The following is a 25,650-nucleotide window of genomic DNA, read 5'->3' on the forward strand; positions in this document are numbered from 1 at the left end:
TGCTGAAGAAAGAACACTGGCGATATTATTGCAGCTCTCAAGAATGCTGTTTGTTACCCACCTCTCCCATGGCCAGCCTTCTCTACCCACAATGGGTCTCTCCTCTGAGCTGCTCCTCCACCCACACTGGGCACAGATCTGAAAAGTCAAAGTAGGAGACTGGGGGAGCCTTCAAAAAGTCAGAACATCTTTGATGTGTTGAAAAGTTTCTTTTCTTTGATTTCAATCTCTTGGTGAAAAATACTGCACAGCTACCTGTTCTAATAATTAGTATGTGAATATTCATACCAAATATGGAATTAGGGAATACATGATAAAAAGAATATTATTAGGTTTTATTGTTTCTAATTCCCAAAATAATGCATTCTTCTTTTGTGGTGATAGGACAGTCTGTATTTGTGATTGTGGTGGCGGTTACACAAATCATTGCATGTATGAAATTGTTCAACCCCCTGACACACACACACACACACACACACACACACACACATGAATACACATAAAAAATGGAAAAACTGAATACAGTATGTAGTCTAGTTAACAGTAATGTGCCTCTGTCAGTTTTTTGGTTTTGACATAGTATTGCAGTTATATAAGATGTCACAATTGGGGAAAGGTGAGTAAAAATGTGAGTAAAAAGTACAACTCCACTATTTTTGCAACTTTCAAAGCTAAACGTTTTTAAAAGTAATGCATTCTTACTGTAAAAGTTTCTAAATTATAGAAATATGCAACATCGACTATGAAAATCCCACCTCTAATTAATTAATTAAAAAATAAAAATTCATTAAAAATAAAAATGAAATTTAAAAAATTGTGCAAATTTGGCCAGTGGGAGCCCATTCAAAAAAATAAATAAAATACAATAAAAATTAAAAATCCCACCCCCACTGTTAGTAATTTGGCATCAATAAAAATGAGGTCATACTATTTTTGCGACTTGTTTTTTTCATTTATCAGTATGTCTTGGAGATTTTTTCATGTCAGTCTACGTAAATCTACAACATTCTTTTTAATGGCTGATAGCTTGGCTATATATGATGGATACTTGTAGGGAATATCCAATAATTTTTTCAGTCGGGTCTGTATTTGTTGTTTCTAATTTCCTATTATAGTCAGTGCTGCTGAAGATCATCCTTGGGCATCTGTATCTTTGCCCATACCTGTAAGTGATTCTGTGAGATAAATTCCTAGAAGTAGGTATTGCAAGACTGAAGAAAGTATACAGTTTCCATTTCAATAGCAACTGCCAGACTTCCAAGTTGCTGCTTTGTCCAACTCCAGAAAAGACCATTGTATAGAATAAATTGTATGTACAATAAGATGGCCCTACTGGTTACTCCCCAGAAAGGTGACAAGTTATGTTTCCACCACCGATGAATAAGAGTTATCTGTTTCCTTACATAGTTATTAGTTGAGTCTTACCCGTTTAAAAAATATATATTATGTGCAAATCAATGTTTCTTAAAAATATTATTGTTTTAATTGCCCTTCCTTAAACATTAATGAAATTAAACATTTCTCATGTGTTGATTGGCTATTTGTGTTTCATCTGTGAATTGCTTGTTTATATTCTTTGCTAAATATTTGCAGTTCCCAAAGTGTTTGCCAAAGTGCTGTGGAATATTTTAAATTTGGGGGAGAAGCACAGTGACACTTGCCATCTGTGAGATATTATGGGAACTACTAGCTTGAAGTAATTTATAGTTATCAACATAAGCTTGCACTATATTCCTTTGGAATGTGCTGTATATCTTTGCAAAGTTGACTATTTGATAGTTGCTGTGACAAAAAGCAAGTACCATGAGAAAATCTGTGTGGAACAGGAATGCGGGTGGTGGCGTCCAATGATTCCAAGGCTTGGGAAGTTATGAACTTTCCAGTGGGCATACACATCCCCCCAGTACATATTTGTGGTTATAAAAGAATGAAATCAAAATATTTTTTTCTTTCAACTTATGTGTATTATTTTTTCAAACAGCCCCTAAGTTGTTGGGGCATATAAGTACATACCAGGTTATTTGGACATAACTACTTAATAAATGGAACTATGACATATTTCTTTTGGCCTAGAGGTACTATGAAAAGATTATCGAGGTGTTAAGGATGCTATATTTATTCGATTACCATATTTTATTCGATTACTTTCATTTTTGTTATTAATTCGAGAGAGCTTTGTTCCATAGGGGAATTAGCAAACATTTTACCTCTTTCTACCTTTATTTTTGAATATTCCTAGTATTTCTTACTATGTAAAAGTTTTCAATTTTGGTAGTTACAAAATAGTCATGGAGATAGAAAGTATAGCATAAAGAAAATAGCCAATAATATTGTAATAACTGTGTATGATGTCAGAGGGGTACTAGATTTATTGGTATGATCACTTTGTGAGTTATATAGATGTCTAATCACTATATTGTACACCTGAAACTATAACTTGAAAAATAAAAAATTATTAATTAAAAAAATGTTAAAACTATCCTCTAAATGAAAGAAAAGTTTTCAATTTTTACATTGACATACTTATACATCTTTTTTTTATATTCACGACTTTGTGTTCATTCTTAGAAAGCCTTTTTTCACCTGAAGATTATAAAAAATTTTCCTGTTTTCTTCTAACATTGTTATAGTTTGTTTGTTTCTTCCTTTCTTTTTTTTTACATTTGATTACACAATGTTTATAAGTCCCATGTATCCATCACTCAGCTTCAACAATTATTGACTGATGACTAATTTTGTTTCATTCATACCACCACCAAATTCCCTCTTTCCATATTGCTTTGAAATTAACTATCTTGACTGCAAAAATTATCTGTATTATTTTTCATTAGTAAGTTTTGCTACATCAAAGATTTCTTATTGATCTCACTGTTGTCTTTAAGGAAATTCAATAGGTGAAGATCTTGATATATAGAAAAGATAACTTATCAAGTATAATAAAGCTTCTCCTAAAGAATTTAAACTGGGAATTATTTTACAAATAACTAATTTTTAATTTAAAATTTCATGTGTAGCTTTTCAGAAATGTACTGTATTCTAAAGTTAGGAACTCTTTAGTTAGAACAGATATTATATTATTAATTAAATTGTTAATTCTTTACATGTGAGTCTTTGTTTGTATGTTGAGTTAAGATTTATTACCTTTGACATCACTTTCTAAACCTCTCTCTTACCAAACAGCTCAGGGCCCTTGACTCTTCTTCTGGGTGATGGGACTCCTAATTTGCATAGTAACTTTAGAGTACCAGGCCAGAGATGATTCAGAACAAATGTATACTCACTCTCTTTTTAATACTGTATAATTCCCCCAACTCCTTTGTGTGGGGAGAGTTTAGAGAGAGGTAGCTTTTAGCACCCCAGGTGCTGCTGCGAATAGGTTCTGCTTCTGCCACTCTGGCAAGGGGATATGGTAGAAGTACAAATCAATAAATGCTCTCTTTATTGAGCCCCTCCGTCTAATAGACAAAGCTACCTATCCTTGGGACCCAGCGGCTATGAACAGGACACAGTCCTTTCCTTCAAAGAGCTATACTTCAGGAAAGGGAAATTGTACATTGATAACCATGACAACAGGATTTAAATGCTTTTTTAAAATCAAATGAAATGAACTGTGTAGAAAAAAGAATAAATAAGTCTTGGAGTAGGTAGGGGTGGGGGCTGTTGAAGAAAGCTGAGGACGGTTTTATGGAGGAGGTGGTATTTAAGCTGGGCCAGGCTTTATTGAATGGAATTTCCATAGGTAGAATTGGAGAGGATGGGTAGGAATGGAAAGAACATCTTAGACAGAAAAGCATTTGTAAATTGTCAGTAGTGGGAAATCATCTATTCCATGTGGCCACAGAATAGGTACATTAAGTGGAGGAGGTAGGGGGTAAAACTGGAAAGGTAGGTTGAGCCTTCACTGCCCAGCAAATTCTTTAGAAGATTGCAAATCATTGTGGGATTTTAAATTTGGGAGTAATATGATCAGAGCTTGGCTTTAAGAAAATTTCCCTGTAGCCATATGCAAATTAAAATTTGGAGGCAAAGACCAGTCAAGTTGTTTTCATCATCTAGGTGTAAAGTGTTTTGGTTCCTGAGCTAGAACAGTGTGGGGGTGTTAATAGAAAGAAGGGAATACATTTGAGACACAATGTAAATTTTCAGGTTCCTACAGACTCTGTGTTTTTGTACATTATATTCCTTTTGTTATCTAGGGACTATTTCCTGTGATTCTCTTCTCCAAGCCAGAGCCATCTAGGAAGTAATTATATTTTGTAATTGATGTCCTTTTCCTGGTAGCAACAACACAACATAGCCAAGTGTCACCTTTTAGGAACTTACCAAGACCTTCCTAACGATGTATTCTCTTCTAATAAACAGGTTGAAGTTTGGGAAGTAACTAATTGAATGCTTCCTGGCCTGCCTTGTAGCAAGGGGTCAGACTGGTGGGTAACTGTGGGTGGCACAGGCCCACTAAGTCCTTTCTTGCAGGATGCCCTGGTTGACTAGCTTAAGTATCCCAGGTTTATGCCTGCAGTCCACACTGACCCTCCAAGGCTGGTAATAGTTGGGCTGATGGTAAAAAAGAATATGTTGAGCTCTCTGTATAGATGACCTAGGCAGGTACATGTGTCCAGCAAGCACTGTGCCCTGCACTGTGGAAGTCAGAGGTAAGAGGGACCCTCCTGAGAAGACTGTCGTCTAGTTGGGGGTAAGATGAATATGCCTGAAGTAGAAAACAATTAATTCCTAAACTGCGTTTTAATGAATAGAAAATACATGTAAGTTTGAAAAGTCCTCTCTCGTGCTTTCTCATCTCTCTCTCTCTCTCTCTCTCTCTCTCTCTCTCTCTCTCTCTCTCTCTCTCTCTCTCTCTCTCTCTCTCTCTCTCTCTCTCTCTCTCTCTCTCTCTCTCTCACACACACACACACACACACACACACACACACGCAATCTGCCTTTTAAATAATTTTTGCTGTATACATTTCCCAGCAGTTATATGATTAGGCATGTTTCTGTGAACTAGAAAGTTTAGATTCTTCCCTCAGCCATCCCCCTACTCACCATCCCCCCTTCAGTCTGACTTAAAGCCATAAAATACTTCTGCCTGCCTGCCTTTAGTTCTGTTTGTATGAATTAAGTCGACAGGATAAATATTCACATTCCCAAAGACAGGCTGAAACAATGTTTGCCTGTTCTGCCCAGTGAGTCGAGAAAAAAAGGGGGCCTGACATCACCCTATACTGTACATTCCCGGCATAGATCATTTATTTAAGTCCCTGAAAAAATACAGATGTTTTACCAGCCGAAATAAAATCCTGTGTAAACACTGAGCTAGGAAAAATGTGGCTCTGACTTAACTGTGGGGATCGGAGCAACTTGGGGAGAAGGCTAGGCAAAATGGCAGATGCAGAAGTTTTATACTTGGTTGAATATGATAGGGCAAGAGTGTCCACCCACTGTCTGCATGCTGCAAACGAAGAATAGAATCTACTTTTAAGAAAATACAGTTGCAAAAGTGAATGGATCTGTTGATCTTAGGAGTTTGGGATAATTCACGATTACGATATATTCACCTATTTATATCCGACCTCTGAAATGAACGTATTTTTTCTTATTGGAGTTGTCCTTTTTCATGGCCTGCCTGACCTGACCCTGTTATTGCTGGATCCTGCTGGTTTCTGGAGCTCAGCTGCTGTTGATTTTATAAGGGGGAGAATTGCCTGGAAGCCATGCTTGGTGAAGAGGAAAACCCATCTCAGCATTGCGTTCCCAAACAGCCATCTATCATCTTGATCTTGTCTAACACAAGTCACTATTTTAGTCCAGCAGCATAAACCAGACATATTTTACTAGTGCAGTGTAAGTTTTTTCAGGGATCTGCCTCATGAGTCTTTTTAGGCCTGTGGCATTTATTCAAAGAACATTACATTTGCTCTGTGGGGTTACTTTTAAGATTCAAAGCTGCCCAAATGGCCATGCTTTACACAGATGGTTGGGGGCTCCCCTGAGTCTCTCCGTGTTTAGAGTGAGGATGGGGGTGGGCAGAGGATAACTACTTCCAGGTTCTCCAGCCTCCCGGAGTTTCATTTAGGCTTGCATCTCAGGGCAAGGCATTTAGCCTACTCTCGGCCGCTTCCAGACCACCCCCTCCTCAGGACAGGGAATAACTGCTCATCTCTCAGCAGTCCCGAGCCCAGGGTAGTCCTCGGTGATGCCATTGGTGTGCACTTGGTTGTTACCTATGTGATTTTGCTCTCTTTCTGACTGGATCACGACTGTCTTAAGTCAACAAAGCTTTCTCCTGGGTTTTGTTTTGTTTGTTTTTGTTTTTTGCTGAAGATACCTCTAAATCCACTCCAAGCTTTTCGAAGTGGCTTGCTATAGCTACAGGTAACCAGCTGCCCCAGTTTGTCCCAGCGTGATTATTAATAGAGCTTCTTTTCACTCTCCAAAGAATTCCTGGTTTGTACAACGTATTACCCTAACTAGAGCAGTCGTCACTGGATATTCCTAACCAAATTCATTAAGTCCCCCTCTCTCATTCCCAAATGTGCTATATATTCTCTTGTGATCCTGTCTTGAAGGATGGCCCTCAATCACCAGCTGCCTGAGTTAAGCATCTTTTTCCTGACTCAACTCCATGTCTAAAGCAGTTGCCAAGTCCTGCCTCTTCAGCCTCCAAAATGTAGTCTTTCGCCTTCATTCCACTGTTGCTATCATTTAGATTGGGGTGGGGTGGGGGTGTCACAATTCAGAGTCTTATCTATGCCAGGCAAGTAAGTGAACAAAGGGGTATGGATATAACCATGCAGCCCTCTTGGTCCATCCTTCGTTTTCAAACTTTTGATAGAGATTTGGGTTCAGTAAATATTTTATTTTCCTTTTGATGGTCCATAAGTTAAAAAAATAATAATAAAAGAAGCAGCATGAGAGCAGTGAGAAATGACATTGATATCCCACCCTAGTGGCCGTGAGTACTAGGCGGAAGTGGGGACAGTGGTGAACCTGAGCATGCGTTTCTGATCTCAGGGGCCAGCTGCTACTGCTCGGCCCCAGCCACGTGACTGTGCTGTGCAGCACCGTGGGCCCCGGATGGCCAGATCTTCTGATTTTTCAAAAGAAGTTGAAAATTGGGAACATTTTGATGTAAAATCTCCCGGTTTATAATTGACAGTTTAAAAATATTGTGTAGGCCAAATAAAACATCTGCAGCCACTTTTGGCCCAGAGGCTCTTGGTTTTCAGCCTCTGGTTTTGACTCCCACGCCTCTTGCCTAGACCGGTGCAGTAGTCTTGGTCATCCTGCTCCTTCTAATCCAGACTCTACACTGCCCTGGCCTTTTCTTTCCAAATTGCAGAGCTGATCACACAGGGTTCTCTCTCTAAAGAGATGTTTGCTGTCTGCAGAACAGAATACACATTCCTCGATGTTGCATTTAAGATCCTTCTCCATCTGACCCAACTACCTCTGCAACCGCGTCTCCTACCCCTACACGCACCCTGGCTGTGTTCTCGACATATGCAACTGCTTACTGTCCCCTGAGCAATCCCAATATTTTCTTTTAATTAGTAGCTCTTTTTAGAACAATTTTAGGTTTACAGAAAATCTGAGCAGGTGGTACAGGTAGTACAGAGAATCCCCATATATTCCCTTCCTCACAGCTCCCTCTCCCTAGTTTTTGCCTATAATTAATACTTTGCATTAGAGTGGTACGTTTGTTACAATTAGTGAACCAATACTGACAAATTATTGTTAACTAAAATCCATAGTTTGCATTAAGGCTTACTCTTTTTGTTGGGAATACCAATATTTTAATACCCCTTAAAATTTTTTTTATAATTTCGTTTTCTCTGTTTATATATTGTTCTCCCAATTTTGGCAAGATTCTTTTCAAAGCCAAATATGAATATCACTCTTTCTGCAAAGCCTTCTCTGTTTATTTCTGGAATCGGGGCTGGAAGGGAGGGAGCAGATAAAAAGGACGAGAACTAACATTTTTTTTTCAGATGCCTAATATGTGCCAAGGACTATATATTCTTTTAAATCTCTCTATAATCCTCTAAGATACATGTTATTACACACTGTTTACTGTGGGGAAACAGAAGTTAAGTAAGTTGCTCAAATCCCCACTGAGAGTAACTGGGTTTACACCCATGTCCACCTGGCTGTAGAGTTGGCGTTCCTCCCGTTCTCTCTCATAGGGCTGCATTCTCACCACTGATCTAGCCTTCCTGCTCTCCCCACTGGATTAGAAATCCTCTGGAGTGAGGAGTGCAGTGACACTCAGCTCTGTGTCTCCACTCCCAGGAAGAGTTGGCACGTACAGCAGCTCCCCCACACCCATGGGCATGTGTCCTAAAGGCAGAGTTAATGTAAGAGGCACCAAATATCAACATCGATTCAGTGAACGGAAGTTGAATTCCTGCTATGCACTGGACTTGATAGAGGACGAGGTCAAGCCTCAGAGGAAGGTGTTGGTGATGCCACCTTGTAGGTTATAAATTCCAGCTAGAGACAGGCAAGCTCTTGATTTTGTTTATCCATGACTAGAATATAAGCTGCAGGAAAGCAAGGACTTTATTTGTTCTCTGCTGCAGCTCCTACGACAGTACCTGGTAGTGACAGTTGTTTAATAAATATTTGTGGACCAAATGTCTGAATCCTACTGCAAATTTGGGACACCAAAAATGACACTAAACTTCTCACAGTTCTCATGTGCATTTAGTTAGTCATCGTCTTCAGTTCTGGCAGCTTTGGTTTCTCTGTGTTGGTTCAGTGCAGCCCTGTATTATAGGCTGTTTCCAAACTGCCCCACGCCTGGGTCTGACCACTCTCTTAGTTCTCCATTCCTGGTGAATAACCAGAATCACAATTGTTGTGTGGTTTGTACCCAAGGTGACAGAATTGATGGACCTGTAGGCTGATTTTCATAAACCAGAGCTACCAAGCGTTTCAAAAACAGCCTTGTTTTTGCCAAGTAAGGTGAGCAAATATAGGACTAAGTTTAAACATCCATCAGGAGTTATTTTTGAAGTGATTACTTCTAAATGAGAGGCATTTGAAAATCTCACAGCTTTCTTTACAAGTAAATTCCAAAGTCATGTATTTTGCTGGTGTCTGCTGATTAATTACAATTCTGTGACACCATGAAAAGCCCCGGTGGTTGGTTTTGTGCAGCTGTGGAGAAAGTAAAGTGAGGCCCAGTAACGTTGCCAACTCTTTCAGGCTAGTGGGGATTCAGGCAGAGGGAGGCTTTTTTTTTTTTTTTTTTTTTTTTTTTTTTTTTCACCCGGGCAGTCACCACATAAGAACAGAAGCCCCAGCCAGACCCATTTCTCCAGACTTCACGACGGGCAATTTGGGTCCCTGTGGGGGTGTGGTAAAGTAGTGATATTTGATCTGTTGCTTCTAAAATACAGATGCATTATTAGAGAAAGCATTTTCAGTTTCTACATCGGGACATGTGTGTATTCTCCTGTACAATTACTTCTGTTTAGGAAAAAAATAGTTACATATAGTAAGTTAACCAAAATTTCTTTTGATTCTCTGAACAAAAGATGCTCAACATATATTTATCATTGATAATTGCAGATATCTGACCCAAGAAAACCTGGCCATGCACACCTGTTTAAGGTCTGATGACTCTGGGTCTCTTTAACTTGGCCTCTTGCTTTTTCTCTTATTCCCATATTTAACTTTCAGTTATGCCCTTCATTCACAGGAGAAAAAGAGAGTTGCATCTTACTGCTTAGAAAGAATCCTCCACAGCTCTAGTGAAGGATGCAATAGAGAAAGAAAACAAACTGATGATTAAAACAAACTTTCAGAGTTCTCAGTGTGTTTGTCTGCACTTGCTTTGCTCTACCCACGTCCTCTCTTCTGTTTAGACAAGAGTGACTGAAGGATTTCTCGGACATCTTTTTCTTTGTCGTTAGCTAAGGTCAGAGGGTCTCATCTATGCCCTGTCCACTTTCTTTTCTCTACTACAGGTGTATAGTCCTTACAAAGGCTTTGTTGATGTCATATCTGAGTGTGAATCCAAGACACACGTACGTGGACACACACATACACTTGCATATGGTCTGTGTCGTGTTTCTGTGCCCTTTATTCTGTAGATACAACAGGATTTGTCTTTCTCTGCTTAATTATAATATATAATGTCATGTAAGAGTAAGAAAATGTCTGCATTGCTGCCTCTATCTCAGAGACAGAGAAGATATGCTAAAAAAAATCTAAATAGTTTACAAATATTTCTGTCCAGTATTTGCAGAGGTAAGCATCATTGTAATCTGCTTCTTTAGCCAAACCTGTTCTGATAAACCCAGACATGTGAACCAGTTTAGACTCTCAGACTTTGACTTTAAAAGGTACATTTTTTATATGAGACTGCTAACATAACGAAAGATGTTTGCATTTCTTTGCTAAAATAAATTTATAGGTTATTTGTAACTAAGAACCTTTTGTACTGAATGATTGTCTATTCACAATCATTCAAAAATCACAAAAGTAGTCACTTTTTGGGTGGGGGGAGGCATACTGTGCACAGAACCCAGAGCACAGATATGGATTAGGGACATAGGTTTCTTACCACTTGCTACATCCTCCAAAACTAACATACTTTTTGCAGAGACCAGAGCCACATTCTGCAGGTGTCTATTTTCTTTGAGGGGAATATTTTGAGGAAACCTAAAAGGGAGGAACTTGCATTTAGGAAAAATATATTTTCACAGCAGGATATTGCTTTTTCTCTTTTCTGGTTTAGGTTTTTCATTTGTTACAAGCCTTCTCAGACTCCAGATACAGAATGAATGCATACTTTAAGCAGGAGCTGGCTGACGTTGCAGCTTGTACCAAAGCCAAAGTCTGGCTGGCCAAGAGGTATGTGAAAACCCCTCATAGGCAAGGAGTTATCAGGGTTAGGAATACATTGGAGAATTGCCGTTTCTCGTTGTGGGAGTTTTAAACGTCATTGGCATGAGTTTTCTAAACTTATTGAGGTATTTATCTTTTTTACAACGTTGGATTGTGGTAAAGAAAGAAAAATATTTTCTGGACAATTTTTCTAAAACTGCCGTGTGGCTCGGGGGCATGTAATATGGCTTTTTATCTGTCTACCAATCAGCTTATTTTTATTAATACCTGCTATGTGCTCAACCCTGTGTTAGATATTATAACAATGAAAGCAGTAATTGACTAAATCATGTGATACAAACTCTTACTTGCTGGGGCAACTCAGAGATTAGAGATTGGTGTAAGACTAGAGTAGACACTGAGAGACAAATAGGGTCTGAATAGCAGGAAGACGTGGAAGTTGCCATTTTAAGTAGGTAGTAGAGTAACTTGAATAAGCAAGGCAAAGAAGGGTGGATACATTTATTTTTTTCAACCTCGCCATTTGTTTATTCTAGAATTTAGAACATTTCCTATGTGAAAGATGGAGTGAAAGAATTTCTCATTTACTACATAAGAAGTCCCCTCTGTAACACCATCCAAAATCATGTTACAGGCCTCGGACAGTGGTAGGGCAGCATTACTGCAGGCCCCCGGAGCGGCCTCTGGAAGTTCCAGCAGGGTAGCTCCAGCAGGCGGCCACATGCTACCACATTCCGTGCTGTAGTATGTTGCGTTTGATTAAGAATCAGTTATATAGGTTATCTAACATAGAGGCCTTTTTTTTATTTTTCAAAAAATGTGCTTTCGTTCACTTATGTTGCGCTCCCCACCGTATATAGCAACCAAGGGATGGGCAGCATGAGGCCCGAAGGTCAGTGAAATTCAACAAAGCATTGTTGAGCACAGGCAACATCTCCTTTGTGTCAGGAGATGTAGGGATGCAAATATAGAAGAATTGGTCCTGGCTTCAAGGAGCTACTATCTAGGAGATAAGAAAGATGCGTAAATAAAGAATTTTCATCCGTTATGGTAAGTGTAATAACAAATGTATGTAGTAAGTGCAGAAGTAGCGCAGAGGGGCAGGGGAGGGCCAACACTGAACCAGCCTTCAAGAGATGAGTAGAATTTTGCCAAGTGGCCAGGGCAGGGAAGGGCATTCCAGGCTCAGGTAATGTCATAGGCAAAGACATGGCATTATGAAATGTCATAGTGAGTGTGGAGAACTGTACTGGGACCTAAAGTATAAGATACATTGGCAGAAAATTAGGCTGAGGGAATACTTGGAGGATATACAGTGAAAACTCCCGAAGGAAACTTTTAGGAGAAAGGGAGCCAGTGAAGGATTTCTCAGTGTGTGGATATGTAAGTCTCCATTTTGTCTAAGCACCTATAGCTTTGGGCAGGGATATTGATGGAGAAATTCTCTAGAGTCTGAAATGCCAATGAAGTGATGGTTAATCTCTCATTTTTAGTCCAATTTTTGTTTTCTCTCTTTTACATGAAGAGTAGGAATTGATTGACCCTAAACTGCTTCCATGACTTATTAACATTTGCCTTCTGTGTGGCTTTTAAACAACTTCCCCCAAGATGCCTTTTCCAGGACAATGGAATTATGATGACATATACACTCTCATCTGCTTACCAATTTGTAGGCCAGGTCCTCCAACTATTATTTCTAGGGATCAGGTATTCAAGTCTCTCCAGAAACCATGCTGTTGAAACCCCTGCTTTCAGACAGGACTGCCCCAAGACAGAATCCTAAATCTACTGTTCTTAAAAGTGCTATAACGAAGGCATTACCCATTCATGAATCTCATAGGAAATCACCATCCACTGGTTTCATGAGCCATTTCTTCTGTTTGTATGGGAAATAGGAGATAGAGTAACAGGCCAGCCGTCTGAATTGACCTTCAATGTTGTGCAGTGCCTGAGATGGATGACAAAGCTGCCATAACCCTCCGCTTCAGCTGGAGAAGTCATCCTGGCCTCTTTTAACCTTTTCTGTGGTTCCTATTGCAGTTTTTTAATCAGGCTTTTCGTCATCACCCCCACCCACCATCTCTGATTTTTCTCCATGTCTTTCCAGCCCTGGAAAACAAAGGTATGAATCACTGCAATTCGCTGAGTTTCTACCTTCCTTGCTGAGAGTCCAGGCAAGCCACTTTTTATGTTTCCAGGGCAGTCAACACTTTATTATCCAAGTGTGAACTTTACACTTCGTGTGTGGTCTGTAGATGGTTCCTAACACCAGGCTTCCTCTTGCTCCTCAGCACACTTTTATCATTTTAATCAGGATGTGTTCAGAGCCTAAAATAAAGTTTGGGAGGAAAACAGCACTGCCTGAGCACAATGCATTCCAAAGCCATGGATCAGTTTTTCTGTATTATTCACATCGTTGACACAATAACCTTGAGGTTCCTGAATAGGTAAGTGTAGAGGTGGATGTAAGTGTTGAAGCTGAGGCCTGTCACACACCCGCCCTGTCCCTGAGGTCTTCTGAGAGTGTTGCTGCAGGAGTTTGTTTACACTAATAGCTCCAGGCTCACGTGAGCCCATTCTGGATCTTAGTGGGCCCTTCTCAAAGCCGACTCCTGTCTTCACATTCTCACCTGCCTTTCCCATGAAAGATGTTAAAATGCACAGAATTCCAAATTCTACTGCTGAAGAGGCTCCTTTATGTCCTTAATAATTTACACATGAAAGAGGAATAAATGTTCCTTTGTGCTTACTAAGGACTTTCTGTATCTTTTAAGTATAAGCTATGAAACATTAATGTTATTGCAAAAAAATTATATATTGGTTCAAATTTTAGCACCAACACCTTTTTCCTTCTACAGTTTATTTGACCATTAGCCTGAGTTCATTCAGTCCAGTAAGTACAAAAACATTAGTGAGAGTGTCATTTATTTGTCCTTTTATTCCCAAAGAAAGTTTTGGGTTTTTTTTTTAAGTTCATTGGAGACACTGGATAACCAATCAGTTTTTTAAAATTTGACCCTGAAATTAGGGCACATAAAATAAAGACTTTTGTCATATATTTGTGTTTTGACTTTGCAAGATTAATAGGGATTTATATGAGGTGATTAAGCAATAGCCGTGGAGTTGTTGGGGAATTTTTGGTGATGAATGGCCAGCTGGCAACATGGCCTGGGTAGAGGACTGGGTTTCTACTCTTACAGTCCGCTTTTCATTCCAAGATGTCAAAGCCTTTATAGAAATCAGCTCATTAATCCTTCAAGTCCTTTCCTTCCCCTTTTTCCTCCACCCCTCCCTCCTCAATTCATGGTGCAAAGGTAGTTTACCAACTCCTGAAAACGAAGTTGAACCAGGCCAGAAACTGAGTGAGATATAGGGTCAGCTGCTGGCCTGGAGAGGGTGACTGTGGGTGCCACGAAAGGGGAATCAGCTCAGTCCCTGACTGTGGCCCTGTCTGCCACCCTTGCTATTTGCAGGTCCAGCTCCTTTATCCCAGCCAGATCATGGGCCCTGCTTGAATAAGAAGGACTTTTTTAAAGCCCTGTCATAGGACTAAGAGGGGAAAAGATTTATGTACTCTAATTGTGAAAATTATTATATTAGGTTTAACATTTTTCAGAAATCAATTTGGTTATGTAGTGTTTCCTTTGGTATAAAAGGAAAAGATAAGCGTGTGTGCGTGTGTGCGTGTGTGTGTGTGTGTGTGTGTGTCTGTCTGTCTGTCTGTCTGTCTGTCTGCGTCTGTGTGTGTCTCTGTTCTCCTTTTAGTAAATGTGTTGAACTAAATGGACTATCAGACTAAGTACAATGAATTATGTGATGACCAGGAAGAAAAATGTATCCTACTGAATTTTTTTCACTTTTTTTCTTGATTGTGTAGTATATACTTATCATAGAAAATTAGTCAAGTATAAAATTTGGAAGAGAATACAGGTCTAATCTTAACAACATCCAATGGAAACCTCTGCTATTGGTTAACAATTTTATGTATGTAGTTACTTCATTTTTTTTTCTTTTTTTTTAATGTAGTTGAGGTTATACGGTATATATGTTATAGCTCACTTTTTTTGCTTAACTATCATGAAAGCATTTGTTATTATTAAAAACTATATGGTATAGTAGTCACTGGAAAATAGTATGGCATTTCCTCAAAAAATTAAAAATAGAATTACCACAAGAGCTAGCAATTCCACTTCTGGGTATATATCCAAATGAGTTTAAAGCAGAGTCACAAGTTAGAAGTAACCCAGTGTCTGTTGATGGATAAATGGATAAACAAAATGTGACATACATGGATAATGGAATATTATTCAGCCTTAAAAAGAGAGGAAATTCTAACACATGTTACAACATGGATGACCCTTGAGGACATTATGCTAAATGAAATAAGCCAGTCACAAAAGGACAAATACTGTATGACTCCACTTATGTGAGGTACCTAGAGTCATCAAGTCCATAGAGGCAGACAGTGGAATAGTGGTGCCGGGGCCTGGGGATGAGGGAGGAAGGGATGAGGAATTAATGTTTAATGGGTATAGAGTTTTAGTATTACAAGATGGAAAAAGTTCTGAAGATTGTATACAAGTATGAATGTGATTAGCAGTACTGAGCTGCACACTTAAATGGTTAAGATGGTAAATTTTTAATTATGTATATTTTATCACAATTTTAATGACAAATATTTTTTAAAAACTCTTCATACCTTATCATTTCTCTGGGGTTATCAGAGTTTTGACTTTGTTTGTTTGTTTGTTTGTTTGTTTTTGTCTCCCCCCAGCTTTATTGAAATATAATAGACAATTAGTTGCTTGTATTTACATTGTACAATTCAATGAGTTTTTTTCAGTTATCGTTGGCATTGTCTTGACTTTATATGATAATTATTTCTTTGCCTTTCTCCCTAATTTCTTCCTAATTATCTCCCACTATGCATCTCTAAAAGTAAAATACTTTTCCTGTTTTTGAATTAGAAAAAACATTTGTTAAAGGTAGCATATTTTTGTCACCTGAATAATCAGTCATTAAGTTTACCTAACTATTGCTCCATTGCTGGCCATTCAGTTTGTTTCTCATTTTTTTAATGTCGTAAACAACAGTCCAGTGAAAATCTTTACGTGTGATTGTTTGTGTGAGTGTGATTGTATGTGATTGTGTGTGACTATGATTTATTACCTTAGGTTTTATGTCCACAAGTAGAATAAATTAATCAGGAGGATATGAAAAATTTTAAAAGTCTTGATATACACTTGCCAGATTGATTTCCAAAAGAGATATGTCAGTTCATCTTTCTACCAACAGTGCATGGGAGACCTCCACCAATATTTTAACCAAGATTTTTAAAATTAGGTTAAGAAAGTTTTTGCATTTTGGGTGCCTTCTGTGTGCCGAGTTCTGTTTAAAAGATTGGTAAATATTATTGTATTAACTATTCTCAAATCTCCCCTAGTATAAGAAAGTCTACTTTTCTGCAATGAAACAATTGGAGAGACAAACTCTTTGTATAAGACACACAGTTTAGTCAGCATTTCAGCTTGCCACAAGTTAACAGAAGTCAAAAGAATATAGATATTTTTTCAATTATTACTTCCTGCATTTCAGCATGGAACCTGCCATACTTTAGCGTTTTATTTTATCAGCTTAATAAACAGTCTTCTCCTGGGCTGTCTATGGGGCACTACTCAGGCCTGGGTATATTGTGCACTCTCAGCCAGAAGGGTCACACTGGCAGTTTACCTGGATCAAATTGGCCATAGATGTGTCTTGTTTGACTTGAGTAGGGTTTAAAAAAATATGCGTACACACACACACACACACACACACACATATGTATGTATATACATATATGTGTATGTATAATTAGTTGCTAGCATTTAAAAAATAGGAAATTTCACAGTAAATCAGGATTCCCACCTTAAAAAAAAATCTGGCAACACCAAGCCAAATTCCCACAAGGCTACAATGGGCCAGAGGTAAGTATTGGCCATCTTCTCTTGAGAGACCATGCTTTCTGTACTTTATCACTGTCCTGTCCAGCCACTTTTCTCATTAGGTTACCTTCTGAGTTGCCACAGAACGAGGAGTTTGTGACCCTTGATACTGACATTTATTAAGTACCAGATTGACTGATGGCTGCTTATTATAATCATCTAGAGAAGTTTTAAAACCTACTGATGCCAGGCCCCACCTCCAGAATTTCTGATTTTTTTTTTTTTTTTTTGGTTTAGGGTGTGGCCCAAGCACTGGTATTTTTAAAACTCTGCAGGAAATTCTAAAATGCAATTAGATCGAGAGCTGCTGATGTTTTCTTGCTCACTTTGGTGTCTCCCATTTCCCTGTGGGAGAGGATAAAGAATAAGCATTGGGTATGATATCAGTCATGCCAGAAGGCGCTTGTATTATTCTTCCGAGGGCAAAGATTCATTCAAGAAAGATGGAATGACTGTTTCTCTAGCCTGCTACTCGGGATATACAACCATTAAAATTTTAGTTCCACAGATGTGCCACTTTAAAAGACCATACCATTGTTTCATATATGGGTGAATTTCTGAGGTTCATTACTGAAAAAGCACCCTAGCAAGATATTTTAAATTATGTCGGTTGCTCTCAAAAGTGCCATTTAAACCTGATACTCTGGGGTGGTCAACTGTCCTGAAAGTTATGGCACATTTTCAGTTTTTGAGGTGCAGCTGAAATAGAATAGACTATACATGTGTCACTTCATTCAGCAAATACTTATTGAACCCCGCTGGATGTCAGGCTATGTTAAATACTGCCACTGTTTATTGAAACCCAGTACTTCAGTGTAGAGAGGGTACCAAAACGGTTTCTTGTCGGAATCACTGATCTAGAACTTTAGAACTAGAAAGAATCATCAAGTTTATTGTAGTCCACTCCCATCCCCATATATGTGGGGAAGTGCAGCCCAGAAAACTTGGGAGTTTTGTCCGTTTCACACAGCTGACTAGGGGTAAGATCCTACCTGAGAAAAACTGGCATTTGTTGAAGACTTAGCTCCCCACTGCTCATCGGGCTCTTTCTGCTGGACCACATTGCCTCCATGTGTCCAGTGTTTTATGTCAAGACTTTTGCTGGCGGTAGTTTAAGCATTCATTTGGAACAGTGCTTGCACATGTATCACCTGGGGATCTCCTAAAATGAAGTCTTTCACTCAGTAGGTCTGGCATGTGGCCTAAGATCCTGCGTTCCTGAGAAGCTTTCAGGTGATTCTGATGCTGCTGGTTCTGGGACATAGTACATATTTCGAGGGCCTAGGGTCAGAGTATCAGGTACTGTGATCATCTAGCTTCCTCTTTGAAATACTCCACCTTCACACCCTCTTTCTCAGGGGCTTCTGACTGGAGCTTGGAGCCACAGGAAGGGCTGAGTCTACTGAAGGAATCAGCCCAGAATTCTTTTCCCATCCACCTGGAATGACCTGTGCCGAGGGGCTGCATGGCACCAGTACTCTCTATGGGGAGTCCGCACTCCCTGGTCTGGGCAGCCATCCCAGCGGCCTCAGTCCCTGGGATAGGACTATGCTTTGTTGGCATGCAGTGAGTATTTATCATTTAGAAAAATAACAGTCTGATGTTTTGGTGAGAAAAACAGGTTCTCAGGAATATAAGAACAGGTCCCAAGGTTATAAGGAAAGCAACCTTGGAAAATAAATTTTTGAATAAAACAGTGTTGATGGGTAGGGGTTTACAAAGAGATGGTGGAGGGAGCTAGTGTCTGTTGAAGATCTACTCTTTGTACTAGACCTAGTGATTTGTCACCCCAAGGTAGTTCTTATTTGTAAAAATTATTGACTACATGATCCATCCACTTTTCTGTATAGCTTCTCCCTCGGGCCTCCTGATACCCCCTATACACTCCTCCATGTGCTCCTTATCGACTCCTCCATCGTCCTCGTGCACATACTTCCAGTCACTCCCGCATCTTCTTCCCTGCCCTCCCCCTTATCCATACTCTCATCTCTTCTCCCCATTTTCTCTCTTACATACTGCTTCCACTGAGCTGAATAGTATGCTCCCTGAGGGCCTGTGGATATAACTGTATAAGGAAAATGCACTTATAGAGACAAAGCTTGGGCTTGCTTTTGTGTGGCAGTCCCAGTTCTGCCTCAGGGGGGCCTGTGGCCGGCTGCAGAAGTTCCGGTTTAAGATTCTGTTTTGCTTTACAGCTGAAGACAGCATTTATTTTCTAACCACCAGATTTATTCACTCAAGAGACTACACTTCCCAGGCAGAAATAATGGGGTTTAAGTTTGGTTCCATTTTCCCACTGTGCCTTAACCCTTCCCAAATCCCTCATGCCTCTTGGACTGGTCCCCACCCAAAAGAAGAGGTCCTTCTTTCGTAACTACTATACTTGAATTAGAGGCCTTGTTCCTTTTCCACAGCTGCAGGTTGCTGTTTCACTCTCATGCTGTTGAAATGAATCCAGTCAAGAAGAATTATTAAAATATTCAGATGATCGTGTTGCATTTTAAGGCTATCATTTGTGGTTCCTGCCAAAACTTTAAGGGAAGCAAGTCTGAACAGGGATGGTTAGTTACATAGTGAGTTTCCAGGCATTGCCGGGGATTGGGTTTTGCTTTTGGTTTGCTTCTTCACTCTTTCTTTTTCTTCTTTTTATCAAAATAAAAGTTTTCCCAGTACTCCTCTCCACCCCCTTTTTAAAAATGACTTTTCTTCCAACCCCCAGATTTTATCGGAGAGGGAGATTCTCGTTCGGACCCTTCTTTAATCCTCCTCCTCAGCCCATTGGAAACCTCCTTGAGCTTCATGCATATTTGAATGATGAGAGAAATGAAGTTGGTGTATTTTAGACCCAAGCTTGTTGACATTTGTTTGCTTCCCTTTCAGACTTCTCAGGAATGTTTAAGGTCATGATATCTCAGGATGAGATCCTGTTTGTATTTTTTAAAAACAGAGAGAGACATTAAGTTAACATATTTTAACCCAAACCAATGGACAAGGTACCAAACATTTTCTTCATTAGATATTCCTTTTAAAAATATGTCAAGTCTTGAAGGAATAAGCTGTTTGAGAAGAAGTGAAGCTTGAGAATATATGAGGTATTTCTTGTTGACAGGCTGAGCTTATGGAAACTAGCTGGGTAAGAGCAGTCAGAAGTTGTCATTATATTAAACTGAGCCTTTGAGCAAGTTGCCCAAGATCAGAGTTTCTTCATACTGGAGCGAGAAATAAAAATAGCCCCTTTATGCAACTGTACATCAATAACTCAATCCCCAACTGCTGATGCTTTCTACTTTTGAATATAGAAATCTGCAAACCTAACCTCGAGATGGTAGTTAGTTCGATAAAGGACTCAGAGATATCTGCCTTGCTACGCTTGTAGCTTTGGGCTTATTGGGGAATTGCTTGGGCGATGTTGTCACTGTCCAGGTTTCAAGTACGTGCAGGCTTTCAGTGTCCTCAACACATTTTCATATTATGTAAAACTCTAATATAGTGGGGTTCTTTTCCTTTAGCATGTGACATCTTTTGGATAAATTAACAACTGGGTTACCTTCATTAAGTCATTCTCAATGAATTCGAACCAATTCAGATTCACAAACAGTACAAAGCAATATAGCAGGCATGGTGGAGAACATAAAGATGAATGATATTGCCCCTATTTCAAAAACCAAGTAAATAAAATAAGTAGAGATTTAATTAACTGTAAATAAGTCGGAATTTGGTAAATACCGGAATGAGGTCTGAATGTGTTACAGGAGCCAGCTTTTGGGGGTGGAATGTCAAGGAAGTCTTATAAGAGGAGGGAGACGTCTTTAAAGTCCTGGTGAGATTTAACTGTTAGATAAGGTTAATTTTCTTAGATTGGACAGTGGATAAGGTTACACTATATAGAGCCTATGTTGCTAAGTAAATTGTGAAAGTCTCATTGCCCAAGTACAAAGGAAGGAATCTTAGTATAGTACTCAGCTTGCAGGAACCACATTAGTCATATATAATGGAATCTCTATTAGCAGAGTTTTGTTATGGTCAGATCTAGTTGAAAAGGCTTATCTTTCAAAACAACCAGTAGTGAGGTTCACAATGAAGTTCTGATTCTGTAGTACATATAATAAGCATAAGAATTCAGGAAATATCATGGACTTGGATAGTCAGGGAAGGCTTTCTAGGGGAGGGAGGTATTTGAGTTGTCTTAGTGCATGGATGTGATTCGGATCTACCAAAAGGGTGGATAAAGAGTATTTCAAGATGATGGACAACATGTGCAGTGTCATACTGTAGAGAAAGCATGTGATATATTTTGGGCCAGAGAGGGGATAGAGCTCAAGAAGATGTGGTATGTTTTGGAGAGCAGTACAAGATTCAATAAGAGACCAGTTGTGGCAGGCCTTAAATGTCAGGCAGAGGAATTTGGATTTGATCCAAGAGTTAAGAGGAAGTGAATAAGCTCAGGCTTACACTAGCAAATAGGCTGCTGTCTCCATGCACATGAGATACACTGAGGAGTGTATTACATCTTTCCAGCCCTTCCTGGTGGTTAATGAAAGCTCCCTAATAGCAGTCCACTGACTCTTTGTCACTTGGAAGCCCCTGTTGCCTGACAGGACAGCTAGTAATGGGCATAGAGAAGCCACTTGGTATATCTTCTCAATATTGCTGAGAGGACCACAGAACCACAGAATTTATAGGAGGAAAGGGAATTTAGAGATCATCTAATCCAGTGGAATCCTTTCTTTAAACAGAAGCTTAAGTGGAGGTTCAAGATGTTGAAGATAGAAGAGATAGGAAATATGGTGCAAGCTGGGACGGGGACCTGGAAGCCCACCCGCATGGCCTCTCACTCATTGGGAGCCCCAAAAGAAACTAAGAAGAACACTCCGACTCCCCACTTCAAAACAAGGATCTAATCCAAACCAGTATTTGTAGATGAGGAAATAAATGCAAGAAGGAACGTGATTTCTTCCTGCTTGACAAATGTGGCTGGCTCTGAAGATGGCCAACTTAGGGACGTAAATAGCAAATTTGTTTTTTTGCCTCCTGACCCACTTTCTGCCTCCACTGCAGTCTGATCATCCTTAAAGAAAATACTGAAAAACCCCATGCCCTTGGGCTGCCTCAAGCCCTCTCTCCAGAGCAGCCCTCCCTGTGCTCTAGTCTTTCTTGCCATCATATCTTTATTCTAGATCCCCTTTCCTCAGAAATCCGCTCTTAGCAGACTGACTGCTGCTTGATCTGACCAACAAATCATGCTAACAAATATGTAAATAAGTTCATTCTCCTGGTTCATACAACTGATTTTCAGGCCTGATCTTTTAGAGACAGTAGCTTTAACTGAAGTCATTAACTCTGAGGATAGGCTTTCAGGCAACACACGGACCTGGCAGAAGGCCTTGCTTGGCCTCCTGCTTTTCCACCCTCAGATTGAGCTGACTTAGACCTGGTATGTTTGCCCTGTGTGGCCAGCCTTCAGGCTGCCTCCAGGAGGGCTTGTGGGCCATGTGACCTGGTCTTAACGTGAATGGGCCAAGAGAGCAGGTTTGAGAGAGACCCTCCAAAGCCTCACTGTCCTTCCTGCCCTTCAGCTGCCAGTGATACCCAGGCTTCCTTGGCCAATGGACTGGCCTTCAGGCCTCTGGAAATAACATTTCCCACACATTTCAAGAGCTTATTCCAGAGCTCCCTCCCTGAGCCAGAAGGGACCTTCAGCAACCCACGGCTCTCTACTCCTGGGTGACTACAGGGAGGGTCACTTTGAGAGGCACTTAGTGAATTGAAAAGCCTCTAGCCTGCGAACACACCTCACTGAAGTTGAGGAGAGGCAGAGTATACTCGAGGTTAGCAGTTCTGGGTTCTGGTCGTGGCCTGTAATTTTCAAGTGCCTCAGTATTTATCTGGGAAGCTCTGAAATGATAGTGTGAAATAAATGAAGGCAGGGAAGGACACGGTGAGTAATGGGTATAAAAGTATTAAAGAGCTAAGCAAATATAGGACTATCTCGTGTCAGATAATTAAGTTTTATCAACATGATCAGCCATGTCAAAAACAGACCTTTATGTTGGCCCTCATGGAAACAGCTGTGCTTGGAGCCTTGCGTTTCACCAGACTGGCTACTAGGACACAACACCAGAGCATGTGGCTGCAAACCAAAATATTCCGATTGTTTGTCATAGTGTCTCACTTTTCATCTGATTGTGTTTGGGACACAGAGATACAATTTGCCTAGAAAACCTTGATTCTATTCTTGGTTTTTGCTGTGGTCTTGGATAGGTCACTTGAGCTATATGAGCTACTTCGTGGATTTGTAAAAGCGAGAATAATAATGCCTTTTAAAAATAATAATATTTTTCTTCTCTCTTAAGAATGTTATAAAAATAAAACAGGAATCTTTTTTTCAGGTAAAACTTTTAATAAAGTGAAGTTGATATTTATTATTATTATTATCATTGTTATTATTATTGCCAGGGCTGATTTCCAAGTGTATACTTTGCCAAGTTCACATTAGCCCAGTTCTGTTGATTATGCTGTTAGAAATTCTCACCTTGTAATCTACATACAGACTTCTCATGCAGCTTCTAGAAGTTTTCATTCACTTCACTTATTTATCCTTTTCTGTAATCCTAAGGAGAAAGTAAGGTTTGAAAAGAAAGGGGACTTCTATTAGTACTTTATATAATAACTGAAGCTATATATCCTCCAAGCCCCAAACTATACAATAAAAGTTCTCTTGGATACTAGTTTGCTCCCATAATTCCTAGCATATAGCTTATTAAGTTATTAACCAGCAATTTCTCTGGAAGCATGTTAAACTTTGCTTTTAAACAAGTCACAGAGGGGGGGAAACATGCATCTCTCATAAAAAGAATAAAAAACATACACCCTCTAAAACGGTTTCCCCGGGCTTTGAACAAATCCCAAGCCCTACACAAGGTCTCTTTTTCCTCATTCTCTGCACGTAACTTGAGTGTTGGTACATTAATGAGAAAAAGATGCCTCCTAGAAAGATGGAAAAATATGAGGGGGGCGGCCCTCTGAGAAAGCAGGTGAGCCCGAATGGAGGGAAAAGGCGGAGCCTTGGCATTGAGATCATGGCCTCCTCTTGAACAGTGGCATTCCCAGGGAAAGCAGAGGCGGCCGTGGCTTTGACCCTGACCTAAGAATTGCTCCAGCACCTCTGTAGACTGCCTCGGCCATGCCGAGTTCCTACTCAGGACCCTGGTAAAGGGGTTAAGACCCTGGGTTTCCACAGATTCCATCCCCCAGGAACAAAAGCTGCTCTTCCAGGGGAAGCCCCTCATGCTCAGTAGTGCGTGGCTGGGACATTCGGTTCCTTCCTGGGTAGACTCACAGCTCATGTTTCTCTCGCTTTGTGCATGGCAACTCAGTAAGAACTCCCTATAAATTGGTCAGCCACCAGAGCAGGGCACGAAGATGGCTTCACTTTAAAAGGAAAATCCAAGTAGGAGGGCTCCGGAGTAGCTTATATGTGTGGGTTGTGAGTATAAACACTTGCAAAGCTCCAGACCAAGAAAGGCTGGATAGAAGTTGGAGCATAACATAAGAATGCAGCTCTGCCGTCACCCTCCCCGCTTCCCCCACCCCAGGGGAGGGCAAGGTAAACCAGCAGTCCTGGGTAGCCAGCCAGGCCCCGCATGCTGCTGCCAGCTGGCCTTGTATGCAGATCTAAATTCTGGATGTTACAGTGGGGGAAAATAACTTGTTTAAAAATATATATTCTGCAATTCATGACCATTTGGCATCTTGGTTTAAACAAATCCTCTATTGTTTCTCTAAGAATGCCATATGATGGTTGCTTGGCTGGGGGCTGTGGTAAAAATGGAAATCAGAAGGGAGAGAGGGGTTCTTTTTATTTTAATTTACACTTCCACATTTATATGACTTAATGTGGCCTACATCAAAAAAGTACCTCCTGGCTCCTAACCGCAGCAGCTCTTCCTTTTATAACCAAATGTAAGGAGAAGCAGGATTTGGTCTGCGGACAGCCACCATCACAGAAACTTGAACTGCCTAGGACTACAAAGATGGCCAACAGGATCTCTGGGAGACCAAAGGAAGGTCAACAGAATATCCATGTCAAATCAGCCATTCAGATTGTTCTTGGAGGCTGTTTTCTGATGGTTAGTCAGGGTAGGTTTCCTAGAGGACAGACTTTGAAGTGTTTTAAATAAAGGACGTGGTGTGGCTGGACATTGTCAAGTGGAGGAGGATCAAGGCAGGATGTGGGGACGTGTCATAGACTTTTTTCCCCTCTCCCTCTTCTACCACTTTCCTCACTACCATTAACCTTCTCTTCTCCACTTGCCCCACTTCTCACCTGCCTTCTCTCTTCTTACTCCCCACTCACTTTTCTCTTTTTCCGGTTCTTTTCTTTCCAGCCTATTTTGGGCCCAAGGGTGGTCCCCAAGATATATAGCTTCATTATATATCCTCTGGCTCTGATAAAAGACTGCAAGTGCTTTTTGAGAACAGAAGAGATCTGAGTAGGAGTGAGCCTATGTCGGACCCACAATTAGAGGAAGAGCCTGCAATGGGTTGTGATTCGCCCCTACTAGGACTTGAGACCCCAGGTCACTCTAAGCCATTAAGCTTGTTCACTCTACCTATTTGATTTTCTGGTCTGCTTTCTTCCCTGCATGTGGCAAGCATGTTCCCACCTTTATATCTTTGCTCCAGTAAATTCTCCTGCCTGGAATTCCTTTTTTCCTTTCACTGGTCAAATCCTTCCATGTCTCCAGATCCCTTCTTAATGACATTCTCTCTGATTGTTTTTGAGTATTTTGTTTTTCTCCACATACAC

The 25,650-nt window shown here is 40.1% G+C and overlaps 1 protein-coding gene across 1 annotated transcript in view; it reads left to right on the plus strand.

Annotated features, from left to right (window-relative positions):
* THADA (THADA, armadillo repeat containing) overlaps positions 1-25,650 on the plus strand; it is a 285,149-nt gene that overhangs the window by 186,886 nt on the left and 72,613 nt on the right. Inside the window, 1 exon segment of the mRNA XM_006909639.3 lies at positions 10,748-10,863. Coding sequence (XP_006909701.1) covers positions 10,748-10,863 — 116 coding nt within the window.

This window comes from Pteropus alecto, unplaced genomic scaffold (genome assembly GCF_000325575.1).
Source record: "Pteropus alecto unplaced genomic scaffold, ASM32557v1 scaffold131, whole genome shotgun sequence".
Classification (NCBI taxonomy): Eukaryota; Metazoa; Chordata; class Mammalia; order Chiroptera; family Pteropodidae; genus Pteropus; species Pteropus alecto.